The sequence below is a fragment of the Lepidochelys kempii genome, chromosome 18 (genome assembly GCF_965140265.1).
Source record: "Lepidochelys kempii isolate rLepKem1 chromosome 18, rLepKem1.hap2, whole genome shotgun sequence".
NCBI lineage: Eukaryota > Metazoa > Chordata > Testudines > Cheloniidae > Lepidochelys > Lepidochelys kempii.
Genome location: NC_133273.1, coordinates 6,188,510 through 6,211,834, shown reverse-complemented (window position 1 = coordinate 6,211,834; position 23,325 = coordinate 6,188,510). Strand labels below are relative to the sequence as shown.

General features: G+C 51.3%; 1 protein-coding gene across 9 annotated transcripts in view; it reads right to left on the bottom strand.

The window, feature by feature from the left end:
- EPHB2 (EPH receptor B2) overlaps positions 1–23,325 on the bottom strand; it is a 406,427-nt gene that overhangs the window by 202,690 nt on the left and 180,412 nt on the right. For all 9 annotated transcript variants that reach the window (XM_073316305.1, XM_073316307.1, XM_073316306.1 and 6 more), the window contains exons 4-5: positions 13,051–13,206; positions 10,469–10,804 (exon numbers count right to left, since the gene is read on the bottom strand). In XM_073316305.1, the coding sequence (XP_073172406.1) occupies positions 10,469–10,804; positions 13,051–13,206 (492 nt within the window). The remainder of the gene's footprint in view (positions 1–10,468; positions 10,805–13,050; positions 13,207–23,325) is intronic.

Here is a 23,325-nt window from a genome sequence, read left to right as displayed (position 1 = left end):
CTGCCAGCGTGCTTGTCTTATGGACAGAGGGTCACAGAAAGCCTGGCTGTCAAATGCAGGGAGAAAGAATTCGGGTGAGCTAAACTTTATTAGAGAGGGAAGTGACTTGTTAGCTCAGTCTAGGCGTGGGCAGCTCTATGATTTTATTCTACATGTAGCCATGTGTTTATTTGCTACTTCCCAAATCTCCGTTCTTTGCTGATTACACGTATACTTATTTTCGTGATAACCAAAGCTAAGTGCTGGGAGCTGAGCAGAGCTCTTGAGGTGGGAGAATGGCTGCTCTGAGAACAGCGGGTCTGGGAACTCTGACAGTGTCCATGGGACCAGGGCTGGACGCTCCAGGGGCTGCTGGGGGGGCTCCAGGGTTGGAAGGTGCCTGTCGCTCACTGGCAGAAGGACGGCAGAGCCTCTAGAGGCTGAGAGGCATGTGCTGCCCGTGGCTGGTGGAGCCAGGGAGCTGACCCATGATAGGCATAGACCAGGCTGTGCCCTCATGGCCACGCTGCTATTTTTAGCGCTCTAGCGCCAGCAGAGCTAGCATGTGTCTGTTTCCCAGGCAGGGAAGTGCGCTCCCAGAGGCCAGGTACCCTATGAGAAAGCAAGCTGGGATGTGCCCTGGGCTGCGCTTGCGACACACTAGCTGCAGTCTGGGCTGCTGCCTGTCCCAGAGCTCTTCCTGGACGTCTCTTTGCAGCCAAGAGCCCCTAGCCCCAGAGTTACTCCTGCCCTCTTGCTCAGAGCGACACAAGAGGGGCACGTTAAAGGGATGTGTTCTAGAAGAACTAGCTGTTTTCATTCTCCCGATCATTGGGAGCTCCTGTTTTCTCTTACGTATTCTTCACTCCATTCCCCCACAGTACCGAGTCAGGGTCTGATAAACCTCTGGCCCTACAAAGTGCTGTTTGGGACACATCCCAGAAAGGGGCCGTTCCTCCTTGGTGCTCTACAACCCACCCCAAACCGCCCAGACTGTACACCAGGACGGGGTTCTGCAGGTGCTAAAAACAAGAGGAAACCAGGACACGTAAAAGGGTGGCTCCTGCAACATCATGAGAGAGCGGCCTGTTGTCCTGTACATCCCAGTACATCATGGACACAGGTTCTCCGCAGCATATCACAGACACAGCCCCCATGGAACATCATGGAGACAGCGTCCTCGTAGCTCATCACAGACACAGCGTCCCCACGGCACATTGCAGACAGTGTCCTCCTGGGACATCACGGACACAGAGTCCCTGCGGCTCATCATGGATACAGCCTCCCCACAGCATATCACGAACACAGCATCCCAGTGGCACATTACGGACACAGTGTCCCCCTGGCATGTCACAGACACAGCATCCCTGTGGTACATTACAGACACAGCGTCCCTGCAGTACATCAGGGACACAGCATCCCCACAGCAAATCACGGACATTGCCTCCCCACGGCACGGTATGGACACAGCTTCCCCGCAACAAATCACAGACAGCATCCCCCTGGAGCATCACAAATACAGCGTCCCAGTGGCACATCTCTGACATACCGTCCCAGCGGCACATCACAGACACAGCATCCCCCTGGGACATCATGGACACAGCGTCTCCATGACACATGACAGACAGAGTGCCCCCATGGCAAATCACAGACACAGTGTCCCCAGAGCAAATCAGGGACACAGCGTCCCCAAGGCACACCACAGACACAGCGTTCCCGAGGCACATAATAGACATAGCGTCCCTGTTTCACATCACAGACACAGCATCCCCGCTGCACATCACAGATACAGCTTCTGCGCAGCACATCACGCACAGCATCTCCATGGCACATCATGGACACAGTGTCCCCCGTCACACCAAGGACACAGCATTACCCTCGCACATCACAGACACAATCTCCCCATGCCACATCACATACACAGCATCCCAGCAGCACATCACGGACACACCATCTCCACGGCCCATCACAGACACAGCATCCCCGCAGCCTATCACAGACACAGCATCCCCCTGGCGCATTACGGACATGGCATCCCCCAGAAATAAAAGTCCCTGCTGGACATTACGGACACAGCATCCCCGTGGCACATCACAGATACAGCATCCCAGCAGCATATAACAGACACAGTGTTTCCAGAGCAAATCAGGGACACAGCGTCCCCACGGCACACCACAAACACAGCGTTCCCGAGGCACATAATAGATGCAACCTCCCCGAGCCACATCACAGACACAGTGTCCCCGCGGCACATCACTAACACAGCGTCACGGCAGCCCATCAGAGATACAGCGTCCCCGTGGCACATCAGAGATACAGCCTCCCCGCAGTATATCACAGACACAGCATCCCCCTGGCACATCAGAGATACAGTGTCCCCGTGTCACATCACGGACACAGTGTCCTCGCGGCAAATCACAGACACAGCCTCCCCATGGCACATCATGGACACAGCGTCCCATGGCACACCACAGACACAGCATCTGCACGGCACATCACGGAAACAATGTCCCAGCAGCACATCACAGACACAGTATCCCTGAGGCATATAACAGACACAGTGTCCCACAGAAATAACAGTCCCTGCTGGACGTCACAGACACAGTGTCCCCCTGGCACATCACGGACACAGCATCGCCGCAGCACATCACGGACAGAGTGTCCATATGGCACATCACGGACATTACTTCGCCACGGCACAGCACGCTATGGACACAGCCTTCTCGCGGCACAGAATGTTCCCGTGGCACATTACAGACACAGCGTCATCTCCGCGGCAGATACCATACACAGTGTCCCCGTGGCACACGATAGACACAGAATCCCCCTGGCACATCACAGATAGAGAGTTCCCATGGTACATCACGGACACAGTGTCACCGCTGCATGTTACAGACACGGCCTCGCCGCAGCACATCACAGACAGAGTGTTCCCGTGGCACATCATGGACACAGTGTCCCCGCTGCACGTTATGGGCATGGCATCGCCGTGGCACATCATAGACAGAGTGTTCCAGTGGCACATTACGAACACAGAGTCGTCACCGCGACAGATACCGGACACAGTGTCCCTGTGGCACATGATAGACACAGAATCCCCCTGGCACATCACAGACAGTGTGTTCCTGTGGCACATCATGGACACGGCTGTGACAGGTTCAGTCACAGAGATCCTCTTTGGACTGTCACCTGATGTGCTGAAATTACCTTTGAGCCTGTTTTCCCTTCCAGCTTGGGACTTCCAGAACCCAGCCTTGTTGAGCCAGACACACTAGCCTGCTGCAACACACACCCAGGGATTGGTCCACGCCCCCAAAAGCTGCAGACTTAACTGAAAATGGCTCAGCAGGTTACCTGTCTCCAGCATCCAGACACCCAGTTGCCAATGGGATCCAAACCCCAAATAAATCTGTTTTACTCTGTATAAAGCTTATACAGGGTAAATTCATGAATTGTCTGCCCTCTATAACACCAAGAGAGAGATATGCAAGGCTGTTTGCTCCCCCAGGTATTAATCACTTACTCTGGGTTTATTAATAAACAAAAGTGATTTTATTAAGTATAAAAAATGGGATTTAAGCGTTTTCAAGTAATAACAGACAGAACAAAGCAAGTCACAAAATTAAATAAAAGAAAACATGCAAGTCTAAGCCTAATACATTAAGAAACTGATTACAGGTAATATCTCTCCCTCAAAGATGTTCCAATAAGCTTTTTTCACAGACTAGACTCCTTCCTAGTCTGGGCCCAATCCTTTCCCCTGGTATAGTCCTTGTTAGTTGCAGCATACATCTCAGGTGGTAAGCAGGGTTTTTTTCATGACTGGCAGCCCCCTTTGTCCTGCTTCACCCCCTTTTATAGCACTGGCACAAGGTGAGAATCTTTTGTCTGTGCTTGTCCCCACCCCTGCCTCATCAATGGAAAAGTACAAGAATTAAGATGGATTCCAGTGTCATGTGACATGGCCACATGTCACTGTAAGACCCCTAGTCTCCATTCTTCCTGGGTTGGCCCACATGTACACAGTAAGGTTTGCAGGTAACTAAACCATTTACAACCAATTGTCCTAGGCAATGGGAGCCATCAAGATTCTAAACCACAATTAATGGCCCACACTTTGCATAATTACAATAGGACCTAGGAGTTATACTTCATATTTCTAGTTTCAGATACAAGAATGAAACATACATACAAATAGGAGGAAAATATTTAGTCGGTTATAACTTTTGTTATGATACCTTATAAGAGACATTTTGCATAAAGCATATTCCAGTGATATCATATTCACACTCATAAGCATATTTCTATAAAACATATGGAGTGCAACGTCACAACGGCGTCCCCACAGCACATCACGGACACAGCGTCCCCGTGGCACATAAGAGAGACACTGTCGCCGTGGCACATCACTGACACAGCATCCCTACGCTCATCAGAGATATAGCGTCCCCCTGGTACATCACAGACACAGGGTCCCTGCAGCACATCACAGACACGGCGTCCCCCCAAAATCACAGACACAGTGTCCCCATGGTACATCTTGGACACAGCGTCCAAGAGGCACATCACAGACACAGCATCCCCCTGGGACATCAGACACTGCGTCCCCATGGCCCATCATAGGTACAATGTTCCTGTGGCAAACCACAGACGCAGCGTCCTGGTGGCACATTACAGACACAGCGCCCCACAGCACATCACAGATAGAGTGAACCCATGGCACATCACAGACACATTGTCCCCCTGGCACATCATGGACATACCCTCCCCATGGCACAACACAGACACAGCGTCCCCCTGGCATATCATGGATACAGTGTCCTAATGAGACATCACAGACACGGCATCCCATCGGCATATCACAGACACAGTGTCCCGACGGCACATCATGAACACAGCACCCCCAAAAATCACAGACACAGCGTCCCCATGGTATATCACAGACACAACTCCCCCGTGGCACGTCACAGATACAGACACAGTACTCCCCTGGGACATCACGTACACAGCGTCCCCATGGCACATCATGGATATAGTGTCACCTTCTTGTCAGCTGTTTGAAATATGCCATCCTGATTATCACTACAAAAGTTTTTTTTCTCCTGCTGATAATAGCCCAACTTAGTCTCGTTACAGTTGGTATGGCAACACCCATTGTTTCATGTTCTCTGTGTACATATATCTTCCTACTGTATTTTCCACTGCACGGATCCGATGAAGTGGGTTTTAGCCTACGAAAGATTATGCCCAAATAAATTTTCTAGTCTCTAAGGTGCCACAAGTACTCCTCGTTTTTTTTTATTACAGAAACAGCATCCCCGCAGCACATCACGGACATAGCCTCCCTGCGGCACATCAAAGATACAGCATCCCCGCAGCACATCACAGACATGGCGTATCCTGGCACAGCAGGGACACAGCTTCCCCATGGCACATAACAGACACATTGCCGTGGCACATCGCGGACACAGTGTCCCCCAGAAATGCAGACACCGTGTCCCCACTGCAAGTCACAGACAGAGCGTCCCCAGGGCACGTAACAGACACAGCGTCCACACGGCGCATCACAGACAGAGCATCCCCGCCGCACATCATAGACACAGCATTCCTGCAGCATATCACAGACACAGCATCCCCGCCGCACATCACGGACACAGCAGCCCCACGGCACATCACAGACAGAGTCCCCACAGTACATTATAAACAGAATGAGACGGAGCAGCAGGGCAACCCAGCATGGGAGTTTCAGAAATGCTCGTTGAGTGGTTCTTCCCATTGCAAAGCCCCTAAGAAATCCCAGGGACATTGTGACTGTGATTTTGGTTCATCTTTCAGCAGGAAACTTGCAGACCTTCTTGAATCATTAAATATCTTTGTTTGGTCCATGTTTTTATACCTACTTGACATCTTTCTTAAGAGTAATGTGGCATGAAAATGGTGGTGAAAAGTGTGGGGTTGACAGCCGTGCATGTACACAAGAGTACCACCTGCAATCCACCCAGGGCTGGCCAGTGCAGAAGGGGCACAGGGCCATGGCTCCACCCCAGCCACTGTAGGAGAGTGAGCCCCAAGGTTCTGGGAGCCCTAAGGGGTGTTGGGGGAAGGTGCCCTCTCTTCAGCTTTCACTCCAGCGAAGAAGCAGACAGAATCTGGTCCTGGCCTTTGCAAACCTTTGCTGACAATGCAGCATCCTGTGCAAAACAGGGAACCTTGGTGGTGACAAATTTCCGGGTCCTTATAGACATCTGTGCATGCTCTTTTGGGCCCTGTGTCTTCTTAAGGCAGCTGTTCCCAAACAGTAGTCTTTGGCTCACTGGTGGTCAGCAGGAAGTTTCTGGGTGTCCTTGCAGAGTGGGGCAGGCAGGTCACATGGTGCTGACTCACTTCTTTGCTTCAATCACCAAATTGTATTAAAAGAAGCTAATTTCCTAAAGTAGCTTTTCCATGTAAACTAGTGGTGTCATTACCCCAGGGAGGTCAGGTGAGCATGAAGGGGAGGCCATCATCATCTTCATCACGGCCAATCCCGAAGGGACGTAGCCACCTTGCAGATGGATGAAGGGGAGGTGAGTCTGTTCTCCTGAAAATGGACGCGGCGGTGGGTCTGGGTGAAGGGTAAATGAGAAGGGAGGTGGATCTACACGACTGTGAGCCAGAGGGAAAGTGTTCTCAAGATAATGTCTATCTTAACATATGAGCCACACGATGGAGTTTTGAGTCTCTCTCTCCAGAGACTGCTGGAAAAAAAACTCTTGATGTGTCATTATTTAAACCGGGTAAATGGGATTAACTACAGGCCAGTTACTCTGACATCGATCCTGAGAAAAATCAGGGAACAGCTGATATGGGATGCAGTCAGGAAAGAATTAAGGGATAGTAACATAAGTGATGTCCATCAGCCTGGTTTTATGGAAAATACATCTCACCAAACTAACATATATTTTTTATGAGATTACAAGTTTGGTTGATAACAGTAACTGTGTTGACATAATATAAATAAACTCTGTCTACACCGTAGCTGGAAGTGGGCTTCCCAGTGCGGATAGACAGACATGAGCTAGCACATTAAAAATAGCAGGGTGGCTGCTGGCCATCTGAGTACAAACCTGCCCAGTCCCCTCTCTGTGTATTTGGATGGCTAGTCTGAGCCGCTGTTCATGCTGCTGCAATCACACGGCTATTTCTATGTGCTAGCTTGAGCTCAGCGAGTGTGTGTCTGTGTATCCACACTGGGAAGCACTGCTGTGTAGACATACCCAACCCCCTTTGACTCTGTACCACACAACGTTCTTACTAAACAATATAACACATATCAAATGGATTGAAAATGAGCTGACCAATATATCTCCAAAAGTAACTACATGGGGAATCAGCATTGTGTTTCTACTGGAATGCTCCTACAATCTATTCTTAGCCCAATGCTATTCAATACCTTCATCAACTATCTTCAAGAAAATACAATACCACTGGTGGTCATGTTTGCAGATGACACACAGATTGGTGGCCTGGTAAACAACAGTGGGGACAGGCGAGTTATATAAACCAACCTAAATTGCTTGGGCTCATTCGAACATTGTATGTTTTAACACAGCCACACAGAAGGTCATCCATCCAGGAACAAAGAATGTAGGTCATACTTATAGAATGGGGGACTGTAGCAGAGAAAGGTCTAACATGATCCAATGGCTGGAAGCTAGACAAATTCAGACTGGAAATAAGGTGTACACTTTTAACAGTGAGAGTAATTAGCCACTGGAACAATGTACCAGGGTTGTGGCTATTTTAAAATCAAGACTGGGTGGTTTTCTGAAAGCTCTGCACTAGGAGTTATTTTGGGGAACTTGTGTGTGTTCTACAGGAGGTCAGACGAGATGATCACAATAGTCCCGGCTGGCCTTGGAATGACACCCAAGAGGGCTGAGGGGTTAAGATGGAAACCAAGAGAACATGAGCTCCCAGTGTGATTCTGTGCTCAGAAGAACAGCACAATTCTGGGCTGAAGAACCGAGGAACACTGGGTAGGAGTAGGGCTGTGATGTTGCCAGCACACAGAGCATTGACAAGACAATTACTGGGACAGTATGTCCAATTACTTCAAAAAGGATGTTTCAAAGAAGTCCCAGAAAAGAGCTACAAGAATGATTCAAGGTCTGGAAAACCTGTCTTAAACCCTTCCTCTCTCACGATCTTCTGCAGCCACAGGTGGATCTTCAGCCACAGTTGAATTCTCGGATGTTTCTTCCAATCCCTGCCTGTGCTTTTGCTCAGCCTGGCACCCTCCCCTCTGCCCCAAAGTCAGCCTAGGACCCAGAGCATGGTTGCTTCTCTCCCACCCCTTTCTGACTCAACACCTTCCTGAGAAACAACAGGTGTCTCCCTTCTCCAAACCAGCTCCCCTGCTCCTGGGCTACCCCTTTCGCACCATGGTCACTGTGATGTCATCTCCTCCTGCGATGGCATTCCTCTGGCTCTGGTCTTCAGCCCACACCCTGCTTCCTCTGCAGGGGTGTTTCCTCCATTCCCTCTAGGGCTGTTCTCCCATCTGGGATGCTAAAGAAGCCACCATGCCTGAAGTCAGCCAGCACCATCTGCTTGCCTTCAGAGTCTCCTGGAGAAGGCTGGCTCTCCTTGTGCCATTCAAGCCACAGCAGTTTCATGGCTTTGTCTGCCCCTGCCTGGCTGCTGTGTGAGCACTGTGCCACGCTGCGCAGCACCTGATATTATCACGTCAAGGAGTGTCAGTGAACTATCGACACCAAGGCAACAAGTGGGCTCAGTCTAGGGAAGCAATCCAGCTCCCAGTCCTGCCCTCTGAGCTGCACCAGCGGGGAGCCGAAAATGACTCCAAGGCCAAAGCAACCCATGGCTGGTGGTCCTTTCTCAAGAGCTGCTGAGGCAAGAAGGAGGGAGAGCAGGTAGCTGTCATGTTCACTAGGAAAGCATTGCCCAGCCCCTGCAGGAGGTGGGGAATAGCCCGCCCTCCTCTTAGGCTCCCAGAAAAGCTGAGAACAAGCCCCAGGTGGAGACTGAGCCTGGAGCTCTCCTTGCAAAGGCAGACATGCCAACCCCTAAGCCATTCAACAGGCGTTCTTGTATCCAACCATTGCTGCCCTTGAGCCACCCTCTTCCCTCCCCCATCTCTCCTTTCCCTGCCGCAGAGTACCCTCCTTTCCCTGTGTTCCCCCCTTTCCCCTTCTTCCCAGCTCCCTGTTGTATCTTTGTAGATACAGCTTCTGTTACCAACTGCTAATGAGATACACCAAGGCTGCCAGACTAGGCTGAGTGTAAGCAAAAGAATTCAGAGCCTCTAATTACAGAGGAATTAGCGAGCAGGCAGTTACTGTTTAGCGCTAATGAATGGATACATTAAGAGAGGCATCACACAGCCTGAGAAGTGTGAGCCCCGATAATAAGGGAGTGTCAGACAAGGGAGGCACAAGAGGAGGATCCAAGGCTCTGAAAGGAGGCAACTAAAAAAACTGAATTCGCAATGTCAGCCGCCTCAGCTGCTTGTTCTGCAGAGGTGGAAAAGTTCACGATTGGGGCATTAATGTAGCGACTGCAGCGCTTAATTGCAAGGTGTGAAATCAGAGCGTTAAACAGCTTCTAAATGCGGGAGGAGCCCCTGTGAGGGAAATGGTTAGATCTCTCCTAACTAGAACAGAAATAGACACATAGCCCACATGTACACACGCTCAGAGTCCTACACAGAAAGACCCCCTGCACAGCCAAGCCGTGTGCCCGCTGTTTCTCTCCCAGCACACAGACACACCGTTCATACTCAGGCTCACACACACAGCTCAGCCATGCATACCAGCACACAGATCTGGATGCTCACGCACGTGGACGCTGACCTGGTGCCCACCCGTTGAGTTATGAGCTCAAGCCACAGTCCAACAGACCCAAACCAACCCCCTGAGCTCTGAGATCCTGGGGACTCCCGGACTCTGGCCCGAGGGAGAAAAAGGGAACTGCCCTTGGAGTAGCGCTTCTTATTAGCAATTGTCTGTGGCCATGTCCCCCTGCGACATCATCCTGTGAGAGCTGCTGAATGCGGAACTGGCGCGTCCTGTGCAGCCTCCCCCTCCCCACCAGCCCCTCTGCCTTAGCGCTCCAGCTCCGGCCACTGGAACATTGGCAGCACTTGCAGAGAGGCCGGACCAGAGAGAGTGGCAATGCAAGCTCCTGCCAGGTGACGTCTACAGCCCATTATTTGGATTACTGTAGTGCCTCAGAGTCCAGGGACAGACAGGACCCCACTGTGCTAGGCCCTGTACAAACATACACAAAAGAGTCTCTTTGCTAGGACAAGGGATATTTTCCCTGTGGCCGGGGAAATGGGCTGGCACCCACCCAGGTCACTACCACCCCTCAGGTGGGACGGGCTTTTGGTCAGCAACAATGTGACCAGGAAGTGAGAGGCTCCTGACTCCCTTCCTACCCCTGAGCCTCAGCCTGGCTCAACAGCAGAGCAAGCGCAATTCCTTACCGGCCTGGTTGGTGGTGATATTGACGGAGGCAAACTGCGGGGAGAAGGGGCTCTGGTCAGTGACCCCGTTCACGGCCTGGATCTCAAAGGTGTACTGGGTGTGGGCCAGCAGGTCGCTGATGTAGATGCGGGCCTCTGTCAGGCCCAGCTGGCGTGGGGAGAACTGCACGTTGTCCCCACAGCGGGTGCAAGCACCGCGCCCAGAGCCGCAGCTCTTGCAGATGATATTGTACACCAGGTCCTCGCGGCCCCCGGAGTCCCGGGGCGGGGTCCACTCCAGCATCAGCGACGTCTCGTTCACACTGGAGATCACGGCCTGCGGGGCAGACGGGATGGCTGTACGGGAGAGGGAAAGAGAGAGTGAGTGAGAGTCCGTGACCCCCGTCCCCATGGGGCAGGGCGCACACATGCTCATCAGCATGTTTCTGATCAGCCCAGACTGAAGGGAGATGGAAGCTGCTACCTGCCAAAACTTTGTTTCCCCTGTGCTGGCCTGGCTGCTTCAGGAACATCCATGGACTACCAGCTCCACCCCCTCCACAGAGTGATGTGCAATTCCCAGGCCCACAGCTCCAGGGCCAAGGACCCCACCCCAAGGGTGTGGGCAAATGAGCAGGAGGGGAGGCCTCAAATCCCAGAGGCCACTGTTAGCACCCCCACCCACCCTGCAGCTCAGTCACTCTCAGGGGACGTTGATTCAAATCAGCGAGCAGGAAACCTTAATTTAAATCAGTGATTTTAATCTGGTTTTGCATTTGTACTTTTTAGTTATTTTCCTAAAAATGGTTCTTTCCCACTGGCTGACATAACCATGAAAACATGCTGATTTGCAAGCAAATACAGCCTTTACACTAAAGGTGATGCTTCTTTTTGCTAACCAGGATGATACGCTGCCCTAACCACGTTTATTTACATGACAATCACTTATCATATATTGCTTCAGATTCTTTTGACATTTGTTAATAAGCTAGAAAATGGTGAATGACACATTACTTATTTACTACATGATAACTGTTTACTCGGAGTTGCGTCAAGCTGCATTTCGTTGGAAGCTGGAATTCAATTAAAAAGATACAAAATTGTTTACATTAGCGAAGTAAAACGACCGTAACTCTGCCAGATACATTCAAAAAGGAAGGTTATCAAAGTGACAATGGTCCCAGGTGGCCAGTTCCTCCTAAGGCTCAGGGTGAAAACAGCTCTGTGAATTTGCTGTTTGCCCTCCGGGGCTGGGCTTGTGGGGTGTTAACCTCTTGAAGGAACCCTCGTTAGGCTAACTGGAGGCAACATCAGCCAGAGAAGGGACTGTGCATTCTGCTCCCAAAAATGTAAATAAAAAGTGGGGAAGAAGGAAATTTTCTCCCAATAATAGAAGGAAAGATGAGAAAGTGTGAAGACAACTAGCAAATCCATCCTAGGAGGCAAAAGCTATGCACCTGCCGGAGTGGGAACAGGGCAGGACTGAAGCAGCTGTGCAGGACCCTAGCATTTCATGGGATAAGCAGGACTGGGAAACTCCAGGAGCAGCTCCTGAAAAAAAACGTTCAGCACAATTCACCCTCACCATGTGCACCACCCTGAGCTGGGAGGTTGCCTGGCCCTCTGCAGCCTCGAGTGGAGATGCTTAGTGCAGTGATTAGAGCAGGGACAGGACAACTGGGCAAGAGCAGGCAGTCACTGGCTCCGATTCCCCCAGTGCAGGAAGAGATGATGACACTGGCCTCCTTCAGGAAGCATGTTCAGCTCCAGGCAGGCAGGAGACGTGCACTGTCCTAATGGGATTTGCTGGACTGAGTTTTTTTTGCATTAAGTCATTTAACCTGAGAAACTTTCACCAAAGAGTTTCTAACGTGGTTCCTTCATAGACCCCTCATCAGGAACCCAAAACCTATCCCTAATCACAACCCAACCCAAACACAATGCTAGCTCGAACTACAGCCTAGCCCTCACCCAACGCTAACCCTAACCAGAGCCTAGCCCTAACCCAGTGCTAAACCTAACTACAGCCTAGCCCTCACCCAACACTAACCCTAACTATAGACCTGCCCTAACCCAATGCTAACCCTAACCAGAGCCTAGCCCTAACCCTAAATACAATATATTCCTAAACAAACAGTAACCCTAATTCTAACTCTAACCATAAACTAGCCCGAACCCACCACGAACAATAACACTAGCCCGAACTGTAACCTACCCCTAACTCTAACTACAACCTCAATTTAAGGCTGACACTATTTTTAACCCCAAACTTAGGGCTAACATTGAACCAAACCCTAACTCCAACCAACTCCCGCTGCTTGAGAGCTCCAGGCATTGTAGCCCCTAATGAGATGAAGATATCTGTGCCACTTGCCCATCTGATCCCACTGGAGTCAGCAGCCTTGACTACAGTCTCCAGAGACAGTCCCTGACGGCACCAATACCTTCATATGCAGCCACGGGGGGGATGTGCAGCTCCAGTCTGGGACAATTTGTTAGACACCAACAGGCAATTTGAAATAGTTTCATCCCTGCTTCAGGGTCTGTACCATCCCATGGCCTTTCCCCGCTCCCCTCTCCCGTCTAGCCAGGTGGTTACGTACTGGTGCATGGCATATCCAGGGGGTCGGAGTCTGCCCGGTAATATCCATTTCGGCATACGCAGTTGGTGGCCCCTTCCGAAGTAGTCCTGCTGTTAATTGGGCAATGAACACACCCTTCGTCCCCTTGGCTGGCCTTGAACGTCCCTGATGGGCAGCCTGGAAAAGAAGTGAGAACAACAGGTGGTGAGAGGAAAGCCCAGTGGGGTGGGGAGATAGGCAGGGAGTGGGCTGCCTGGCTTCTACTGGAGCTGCTGGACAACACCATTCAGGGGATTTCAGGGTCCAAAGCCAAAATCTGACAATTTAAAACAAACAAACGAGCAGCAGAAGCAGCAGCTGGTTTGAACGTTTCCAGGAACCAGGCACGGCTGCTCTGTCAGACCGTGAAGACAACGTGCCTGCTAGCCAGAGAGAAGTCCCTACCTATGATTACAGGACAGGCTCCCAGTTACTCGGCAGTACGATTAGAACTTTAAAAAGGAGCTGACTCCATAACTCCATCTCCTTGCTTCTGCCCATTATGCCATTGTTGATGCCTGGATGTTGCAGTTATGTTCCGTGACGCCCCCAGCTGAGACCTGAACCTGCAGATCCCGAGGCAAGAGTTCTCCCACTGGAACTAAAGGAGATGCACTAGGAGTGGTGACGGCCTTGTGTCAGGTCTCCAGCCCCTAGTGGGAGGAGTGTTACAATGGTTCCTGGGAATGCATGGTGGGCTGAAGGTTGAGGACCGGGATGTGAATTATGGCAAATAATAGTTGTGATGGAAATCGAGAAATTACTGCCAAGTGTCTTATCCAACAAAAAGCCCTTGTAGGTCATGGAACCCCACTGGTTGATTCCTGCACCCCTGGCCCCAGGCTCCTAAATGTGGACTGTAGTGGTCTGTCTGTATTGCTCTCCGCATCCACTGCTGATTGTATGTTGTTAACTTGTTGTGTAGCAAGGGGGATGGCAGACGCTGTGTGCAGTGAAATACAATAAATAAAACCATTTCCCATTTCACTTTATCAGAGCGAATTCTTGAAATCAATGATTTCTGCAGAACATCTCCTTCCACTCTGCCAAGGGTTGGAAGGGTGAGAAAAAACAGCCTGAAAAGGAGGTTACAGCCTGGGACTGGTCAGAAATTTTCTGTCACAACATTCTTTCTGCAGAAAATTGTGGAAAAAGGTTTTGTGAAAGGTTTCTGCTTTCCTCAAAAAATTTCTATTTTCATCAGCAAACCAACCAACCCTCCCTCCCTCCCCCCCGCAATGTTTGGGTTTCAACAATTTTCAGCCAAAAATTTTCAGTTTTCATTTTTTTTGACAAAAAGTCAAAGTTTTCCACAGAAAACGAACCCCTTTCCCAGTGATCTCTGTTACCAACCCCCTTCTCTTCACTCGTCTGAGCATCGCCAGTGAGAAGCTGCTTCTCCTTCCATGCTCTTGGATCTTCACACACTCCCAAACCCCCTAGTGCAGCAGCTCCACTGCTGATCCAACTTCCAGCACACATTTGACTGCAAACCCATCACTGAGAGGGCTGAGCTGTGGGGAGGGATGGCCAAGCAGCTCTCAGTGAAATGGAGGAGCAATGCCTGCTCCATAGCTAAGGCTGCTGCAGAGTTTCTGTTTTTAGCCCCATTTTGAAGCTGCAATCAACACGCGGAGTTCGATCAGTCTGAAATTCCAGGGCCAGGGTAGTTTGTGGTGGAAATGTGTGATCATCTGATCAAAGCCTTCCCGAGATACAGGCCCCTTCCCCTACAGACAGTATGCAAAGGGCAGTATCCACAGGAGACCCAGGCCACTGACTGAGCCTGCTGAAATCTAGTCCAACTCTGAAAGCTGAAAACAAAAACATTCCTGGAGGTTGGGTCTGGCTCTGTGGTGAAGGCAAAGGGCCCATTCCAAGTCCTGGCTGGCTCCCGGCTGCACAGAGCCAGCTCTCCCACCCCCAAATGCCCTGGTACTTAGGGGAGGAGCACCAGCGGTGGTAAGGAACCCCCCACCTCCCTTGTAATGATTCGAGCAAGAAGCAGGTGAGCCAAGAAACCGAGAGGCGGCAGAGAACAGACAGGGTGGACAGTGCCCTGTGGGCAGGTCTCACCTTATCTACCACAACACAGGAGCAACACAAGTTGCCTCTGCCCCATCCCAGATCCCTAGAAAGGGGGGAACCAAGGCTCCAAACACAGTTTTGCTGCCTCAGGCTCTCCTGGGTTCTCCTCCCAGGCTAGACCGTGCCTCACGGTGTGACCTTGGACAAGCCTCTGCCCCTCCCTGCCTCAGTTTCCCCATCTGTACCATAAGCCCAGCACTCAGAGAAGCTGAGTGAAGACTGTGGAGAACTTCAAAAAGATCTCACAAAACTAAGTGATTGGGCAACAAAATGGCAAATGAAATTTAATGTGGATAAATGTAAAGTAATGCACACTGGAAAAAAAAACCCAGTTATACATACAATATGATGGGGGCTAATTTAGCTACAGCTAATCAGGAGAAAGATCTTGGAGTCATCGTGGATAGTTCTCTGAAGACGTCCATGCAGTGTGCAGCGGCAGTCAAAAAGGCAAAAAGGATGTGAGGAATCATTAAAAAAGGGATAGAGAATAAGATGGAGAATATCTTATCGTCCTTATATAAATCCATGGTACGCCCACATCTTGCATACTGGGTACAGACGTGGTCCCCTCATCTCAAAAAAAGATATACTGGCATTAGAAAAGGTTCAGAAAAGGGCAACTAAAATGACTAGGGGTTTAGAACAGGTCCCATATGAGGAGAGATTAAAGAGGCCAGGACTTTTCAGCTTGGAAAAGAGGAGACTGAGGGGGGATATGATAGAGGTCTATAAAACATGAGTGGTGTGGAGAAAGTGAATAAGGAAAAGTTATTTACTTGTTCCCATAATATAAGAACTAGGGGCCACCAAATGAAATTAATGGGTAGCAGGTTTAAAACAAATAAAAGGAAGTTCTTCTTCTCTCAGTACACAGTCAACCTGTGGAACTCCTTGCCCGAGGAGGTTGTGAAGGCTAGGACTGTAACAGGGCTTAAAAGAGAACTGGATAAATTCATGGAGGTTAAGTCCATTAATGGCTATGAGCCAGGATGGGTAAGGAATGGTGTCCCTAGCCTCTGTTTGTCAGAGGGTGGAGATGGATGGCAGGAGAGAGATCACTAGATCATTACCTGTTAGGTTCACTCCCTCTGGGGCACCTGGCATAGGCCACTGTCGGCAGACAGGATACTGGGCTGGATGGACTCTTGGTCTGATCCAGTATGGCCATTCTTATGTTCTTATGTTCAAAGTGCTATGCAAAAGCAACCTGGCCTACCTGCAACACACCTCCTGGGCTCTGACTTCTGGAAAAGAGGGAGCTGCACCCTCCCCTGGTTGGCTGAGCTCAGAAATGGCCAGGTTGACAGCTCTGCCCTGCACCAGCTAACCCTGCTGGATGACTCACAAGCCCAGATGCCTTCCGCCCCTCAACTGCTAAGCCACGAAGCTGGTAGCTCCCCAGGCCATAAAGATCACGCAGCTGAGTCATTTGCATCCTGTATGAAGTCCCGGGTATCATGTAATGTTGCTAATCTTCACGAACAAGCCGTCATGGAATGGTTCCTGCATGTGCCTTGCGATGCGGCCCAGACGGGCAGCTTGGCACATCACTGCCTCAAGAGGAGAGCATCAAAGCCCATCTCGCTGGGCTTGGAGTGAGGATTAATTGTACCTGTTATGAAAAGGAGGCCAAAACCTGGGAGGTGCTGAGCCCCAGCAAGCCCCATGAGCCCCAGGGAGAGAGACTGGGCACCCTGGCTCCAGGGGGAGAGGCAGGGGCTCAGCACCTATCCGCCTGTGACCCAGCAGCTGCACTGGTTAGTTTAAATGTGTCCTCATTCTGTGCTGGTTCCTAGGCACAATCTCCACAGGCAGCCCCTGTGGCAGCCACGGCACAGGGAATGGGAAACTCACCTCCCATCGCTGCAGACCTGCTCCTCCAAATCCCCTCGCTCAGAACCTGAGGCTGCAAGGGTGAGATCTCTGTGCCCCTCTCCACCTCAGCACTGTCTGCCCTATCTGGATGGGGAGGGGGAAAGCTGCCCCCCTCCCTTCAGTCTCCCCCTCCTCTCATTGTCATGGGGTGCCATCACAGCCAGCACCGCCTGGGCCTTGCTGTGGGAATGAAGAGGGGGCACAGAGGCTGCAGACCCCAGAGTAAGTCCCGTGTGTGGTGGATGGAGACCGGTCACCCCAAGCTCCCTGCGCTGAGCAGGGTCTGTGGTGGTGGGAGACAGATGAGGATGTTCCCGTGAGAAGCTCCCTCAGTGACGGGGAAGGCGGGAGCAAAGTTTGTGCCTAGACACCAGAATGGAGCGGGGGAAAAGCGAACGGTTGCAGCACAGAGGGCTCCAAAGGCAGAACCGATTTATTTCTCAAAACCCCTGTTAGCCAGGGAAAGGGGGAGAAATTACCCTGCCGGGAGGGGCTCTGACCTGCCTGCTGGGGCTGCAATAGCTCACAGTCTTCGGTGCGCTAATTCCAGTGCCACCCCGAGGCTAGTCATTGGGGCCCGCTCCTTTCATCCCCCCGTTGCAGTGCGTGGCAGCGGCTGGATGCACGGGGGGCACGGAACGGTGCCGTTTGCTGACAGGGCCGGCTCCGCTGACACAGGGATGGCCAGGGCCCGGTTTTCGGTTCTTGGCGCTCCCTCCCCGGCTGGGAGCGGTGCGCACTCTGAAAAGCAGAGTCAGCAGGGGACAAGGGGAGGGGGCCGCTGGCCAGGCAGCATCAGGCGTGGGAGAACACACTCTTCTTCCGAAGCTGCTCCCGCTCCTGCCAGGCCGGCTCCATAGCGTGCGCCGGCCCCCAGGGGGCAGGCAGCCTTCAGGAGCTCCAGTGCCCACTCCGGCCACTGTGCCTGCTACATGCATGAGACCCGCGGGGGGGGGGGGGGGGGGGGAGGGAGGGAGGGAGAGCTCAGTGGTTTGAGCATTGGCCGGCTAAACCCAGGGTTGTGAGTTCAATCCTTGAGGGGGCCATTTGGGATCTGGGGCAAAAATTGGGGATTGGTCCTGCTTTGAGCAGGGGGTTGGACTAGATGACCTCCTGAGGTCCCTTCCAACCCTGATATTCTATGATGCATGTGATGGGAGCATGTGTAAATAAACAGGTGCTGGGACTCCCAGGGAGAATCATCCGAGGATTTATTGACTCCTTTAGCACCAGCCTAGCGAGCACCTCTCTTGGGGCTGCCGTCCAATCTCTCTCTGTCCTGGCTCGGGGAGAGCAGAGCTGCTTGGGAAGCGAGATTCTTGCTCAGTGTTCAGTGGGGGCTTCTGCCAGGCCCCAGCAGCCTCTCCCTTCCCCTTGGCGACGGAGAACTCTGGGCAGTTCACACAGCTGGGCCTGGACAGAGCTGGGTGGAAAACAGGGTTCTGCAGCTTCTTCCTCCTGCCACCTGCCCTGCGGCTTCCCTGGTACCAGCTCCCTCCTCTCCTGGGGCATCTCCTGCCCCAAGGCTGCGTCGGAACAGGCTGGCTGGTGCGCGCGGTTTGCTGGCTGGACTCACAGGAGAGAGAGATCAGAAATGCTTTGTTAGATCCCATCCAGGAGATACTACAGCTAGCATCATCCCTGCAGTCTACATACCAGCTGTGGGGCTGCCCCCTGCCATCTGTACCCCAGCCGTAGGGCTGCCCTGTCCCCTGCCATCTGTACCCCAGCCGTGGGGCTGCCCCGTCCCCTGCCGTCTACACTCTATGGGTGGGTTGGGCTGTTCCCTGCAGCATAGGCTGCATAGGTCCAGCTCTTTTCCCACCCAGTCCTTGGGAGTTGATGTTGCAGGCCCAGCACCAGCCAATGCTTATCAAGGGCCAGAAATTGTTTTCAGAAGTGCCTACTGTGTGCAGAGCCATCCCGTGTTAACCAGCGGTGCAGCGGCAGACCAGAGACTCGCCACAGGAATTATAAACAGTAGCAGAATACTGATGCAGAAACCCAATTTTACTGTTTAAATCCAAGATTTTGCAGGGGTTTAATGGACCCTTGGCACATTGGTTGTTTTTTAAATAGCAACATTTAGGGGCTCCAGCATCCGCCCCGGCCCCTAGGACCTGTCCTGCCTGCTTCCTGCACAGACCCCATCTCCCAAGCCAGGGAAAGTCGCTGGTGTGTGCGCCCTGGGCCAGTGCACCAGGCTCAGAGGGAACCGAGGCTCCTGCCACCAGCTTCCATCCCCTTCCATTCGAATGGCAGAGCCTTTGAGTTGCAGCCTCTGATCTCCAGGAGGGCCTGGCCATGTTGGTTCAAACCAGCCCCTTGAGTTAATCCCGTGAGCTGCACGGAGACTGAGGGAAGCCTTGAGAGTGTCTCTTGAAAACCGCTCAAGCACAGGCCTCCGGAGCTCCCCTCCCCGCAGATCACTTCTGCAAACAGCTCATGTCAAGCAGCTCTCCCGGGGAGAAAAGCTTCCAAAATGGCAGCCCTAGCCCTGCATTCATGGCTCTAAGGAAGGGCTCTCTGCCTTGTTTGCCTGCCTTTGTTTCTCCAGACAGGCCCTTTGCTGCACAAGAGAGGCTGTTCTCACTGTCTGACACAAAGCAGCCAGCCCCGGCTCTGTCAATTAAGTTTAACAGAGACCCTTTAATATCCTCCAGCCTTATCTCTCAGCTGCCCTCCTCACCTCTCCGTAGGGAGGGGGAAGGGCAGAGGACCACTGCAGCCTGATCCTGCCAGTGCCCAGCACCTGACAATGCCATTGACTAGGAGGCACCACGCTGGGCAAGCCCAGCACCCATAGGGTTCAGAGACTGGGGATTAAATCAGGATCAGCCCTCCCTTGCCTCACTGTCTTTCAGTGCCTCGCATGCGCCATGGAACGCTCCCATTGTCTCTCTCCCGTGTCTCCTGCACTCACTCTCGCCTCATGCTTTCCTGCTGAAAGCTAATCCCCGGAGCTGCACTGGGGACGCACAATTCCTCACCAACGTGAATTCCTAATTACAACAGGCACCTCAGCTCCACTCCCTGCACCCTCATTTCTTAGCAGACAAATGCCCTTCACTAGCAGGAGAGGTTGTGCCTGGGAACAAGAATGTGCCTCATAGGATCATAAGCTGATAGGAATAGCCAGGCTGGTGCCAAGCTCGGCTCATCCAGCTCAGTCTTCCATCACCAACACTGCATGATGCCAGCTGCCCCAGAGGATGGGGCAAATCCATCTTGCCTCCTGACCCCAAGAATTAGAGGCTGGCTCGTGCAGCAGGGTTTCTCGCCTTCCAAAACCCGTCATTGTTAGCATTTACTGTTATAACTGCAAATAGCTGTAATCTGCACAAGTGTCTAATGCAGTTTTGAATCCTGCTAAACTCTGGGCCGCAATGACATCTGGTGGCAATGAGTTCCACAGGGCAATTGTGCTGTGTGAAAAGTATTCTCTTTGACCAGGTCTGAATTTGCCACCTTTCCATTTCACTGCATGTCCCCTAGTTCTCATGCTATGGGACAGGGAGACTTTGTGGGGGAAGGGATAGCTCAGTGATTTGAGCATTGGCCTGCTAAACCCAGGGTTCTGAGTTCAATCCTTGAGGAGGCCATTTAGGGATCTGGGGCAAAAATTGGGGATTGGTCCTGCTTTGAGCAGAGGGTTGGACTAGATGACCTTCCAACCCTGATATTCTATGACTATAAATTCCTGATGACCATCTCTAGACCAGACATTATTTTCTACTCTTTTATCAGATCAGTTCTTATCACTTTTAAGGTAACAATCCAAACCTTTTCAATCTCTCTTCACATGGGAGTTTTTCCAGGCCCTCATCACTCATCTTAGCAATCCTCTCTAATTCTGCTGTCCGGAGTGACAGGGACTGCACATAGCATTCCAGCGAGGCATATTCCAGCACTTGACATAGATTCCTATGTCAGGTTTCAGAGTAACAGCCGTGTTAGTCTGTATTCGCAAAAAGAAAAGGAGGACTTGTGGCACCTTAGAGACTAACCAATTTATTTGAGCATAAGCTTTCGTGAGCTACAGCTCACTTCATCGTATGCATCTGATGAAGTGAGCTGTAGCTCACGAAAGCTTATGCTCAAATAAATTGGTTAGTCTCTAAGGTGCCACAAGTACTCCTTTTCTTTTTATAGTTTCCTATATTATCCTCCATTTTATTCCTCCCACTTTCTAATGTCTTGTTGCTCTTTTGCCAACAGCTGCATACTGAGCAGAGCTCTTCATGGACATGCCCGCAATCACGCTCCGATCATTTCCCTGAGCTAACACTGTTCATTCAGAACCCAGAGAGCTCTAGGAGTAGTTCACATTATTCCCTCCAGCGTGCACTTACCAACACTGACCTTTCTCTGCCATAGTGTTGCCCCTTCCCCTAGCTTGGTTAGGTCCTTGGTTAGCAGAGGTTCTCAAACTGGGGGTCAGGACTCCTTGGGGTTGTGAGGTTATTACACGGGGAGTAGCGAGCTTAACCTAAATAATTTTCTATCATCTGCAAATTTTGCCTGCTCCTTCCTCACCCTTTTTTCAATACCCTCACAACTTGGCTTAGTTTCTTTAGTAGCCTCTGGTGAGGGACCTTGACAAAGGCCTTTGGAAAGTCCACCCAGCTCTCCTGTAGTCATTACTGCACAGACACGTTTGAAGAGTTCTAGCCAGCTGAGCCTTTTACTTGATGCAAATACAAGTGATCCCATCTCCCCTTGGAGGGCTGAGGGCTGGGAGTGGGGAGGGGGTCTCTGACTGGGATCTCCCACTCCTCCCATGCTTCTGCAGACGCAAGTTCGGCGACATGCAGGAGCAACACAATCATAGAATCATAGAATATCAGGGTTGGAAGGGACCCCAGAAGGTCATCTAGTCCAACCCCCTGTTCAAAGCAGGACCAATTCCCAGTTAAATCATCCCAGCCAGGGCTTTGTCAAGCCTGACCTTAAAAACCTCTAAGGAAGGAGATTCTACCACCTCCCTAGGTAACGCATTCCAGTGTTTCACCACCCTCTTAGTGAAAAAGTTTTTCCTAATATCCAATCTAAACCTCCCCCACTGCAACTTGAGACCATTACTCCTCGTTCTGTCATCTGCTACCATTGAGAACAGTCTAGAGCCATCCTCTTTGGAACCCCCTTTCAGGTAGTTGAAAGCAGCTATCAAATCCCCCCTCATTCTTCTCTTCTGCAGGCTAAACAATGCCAGCTCCCTCAGCCTCTCCTCATAACTCATGTGTTCCAGTCCCCCAATCATTTTTGTTGCCCTTCGCTGGACTCTCTCCAATTTATCCACATCCTTCTTGAAGTGTGGGGCCCAAAACTGGACACAGTACTCCAGATGAGGCCTCACCAATGTCGAATAGAGGGGAACGATCACGTCCCTCGATCTGCTCGCTATGCCCCTACTTATACATCCCAAAATGCCATTGGCCTTCTTGGCAACAAGGGCACACTGCTGACTCATATCCAGCTTCTCGTCCACTGTCACCCCTAGGTCCTTGTCCGCAGAACTGCTGCCTAGCCATTCAGTCCCTAGTCTGTAGCTGTGCATTGGGTTCTTCCGTCCTAAGTGCAGGACCCTGCACTTATCCTTATTGAACCTCATCAGATTCCTTTTGGCCCAATCTTCCAATTGGTCTAGGTCCTTCTGTATCCTATCCCTCCCCTCCAGCGTATCTACCACTCCTCCCAGTTTAGTATCATCCGCAAATTTGCTGAGAGTGCAATCCACACCATCCTCCAGATCATTTATGAAGATATTGAATAAAACCGGCCCCAGGACCGACCCTTGGGGCACTCCACTTGATACCGGCTGCCAACTAGACATGGAGCCATTGATCACTACCCGTTGAGCCCGACAATCTAGCCAGCTTTCTACCCACCTTATAGTGCATTCATCCAGCCCATACTTCTTTAACTTGCTGACAAGAATACTATGGGAGACCGTGTCCAAAGCTTTGCTAAAGTCAAGAAACAATACATCCACTGCTTTCCCTTCATCCACAGAACCAGTAATCTCATCATAAAAGGCAATTAGATTAGTCAGGCATGACCTTCCCTTGGTGAATCCATGCTGGCTGTTCCTGATCACTTTCCTCTCATGCAAGTGCTTCAGGATTGATTCTTTGAGGACCTGCTCCATGATTTTTCCAGGGACTGAGGTGAGGCTGACTGGCCTGTAGTTCCCAGGATCTTCCTTCTTCCCTTTTTTAAAGATTGGCACTACATTAGCCTTTTTCCAGTCATCCGGGACTTCCCCGGTTCGCCACGAGTTTTCAAAGATAA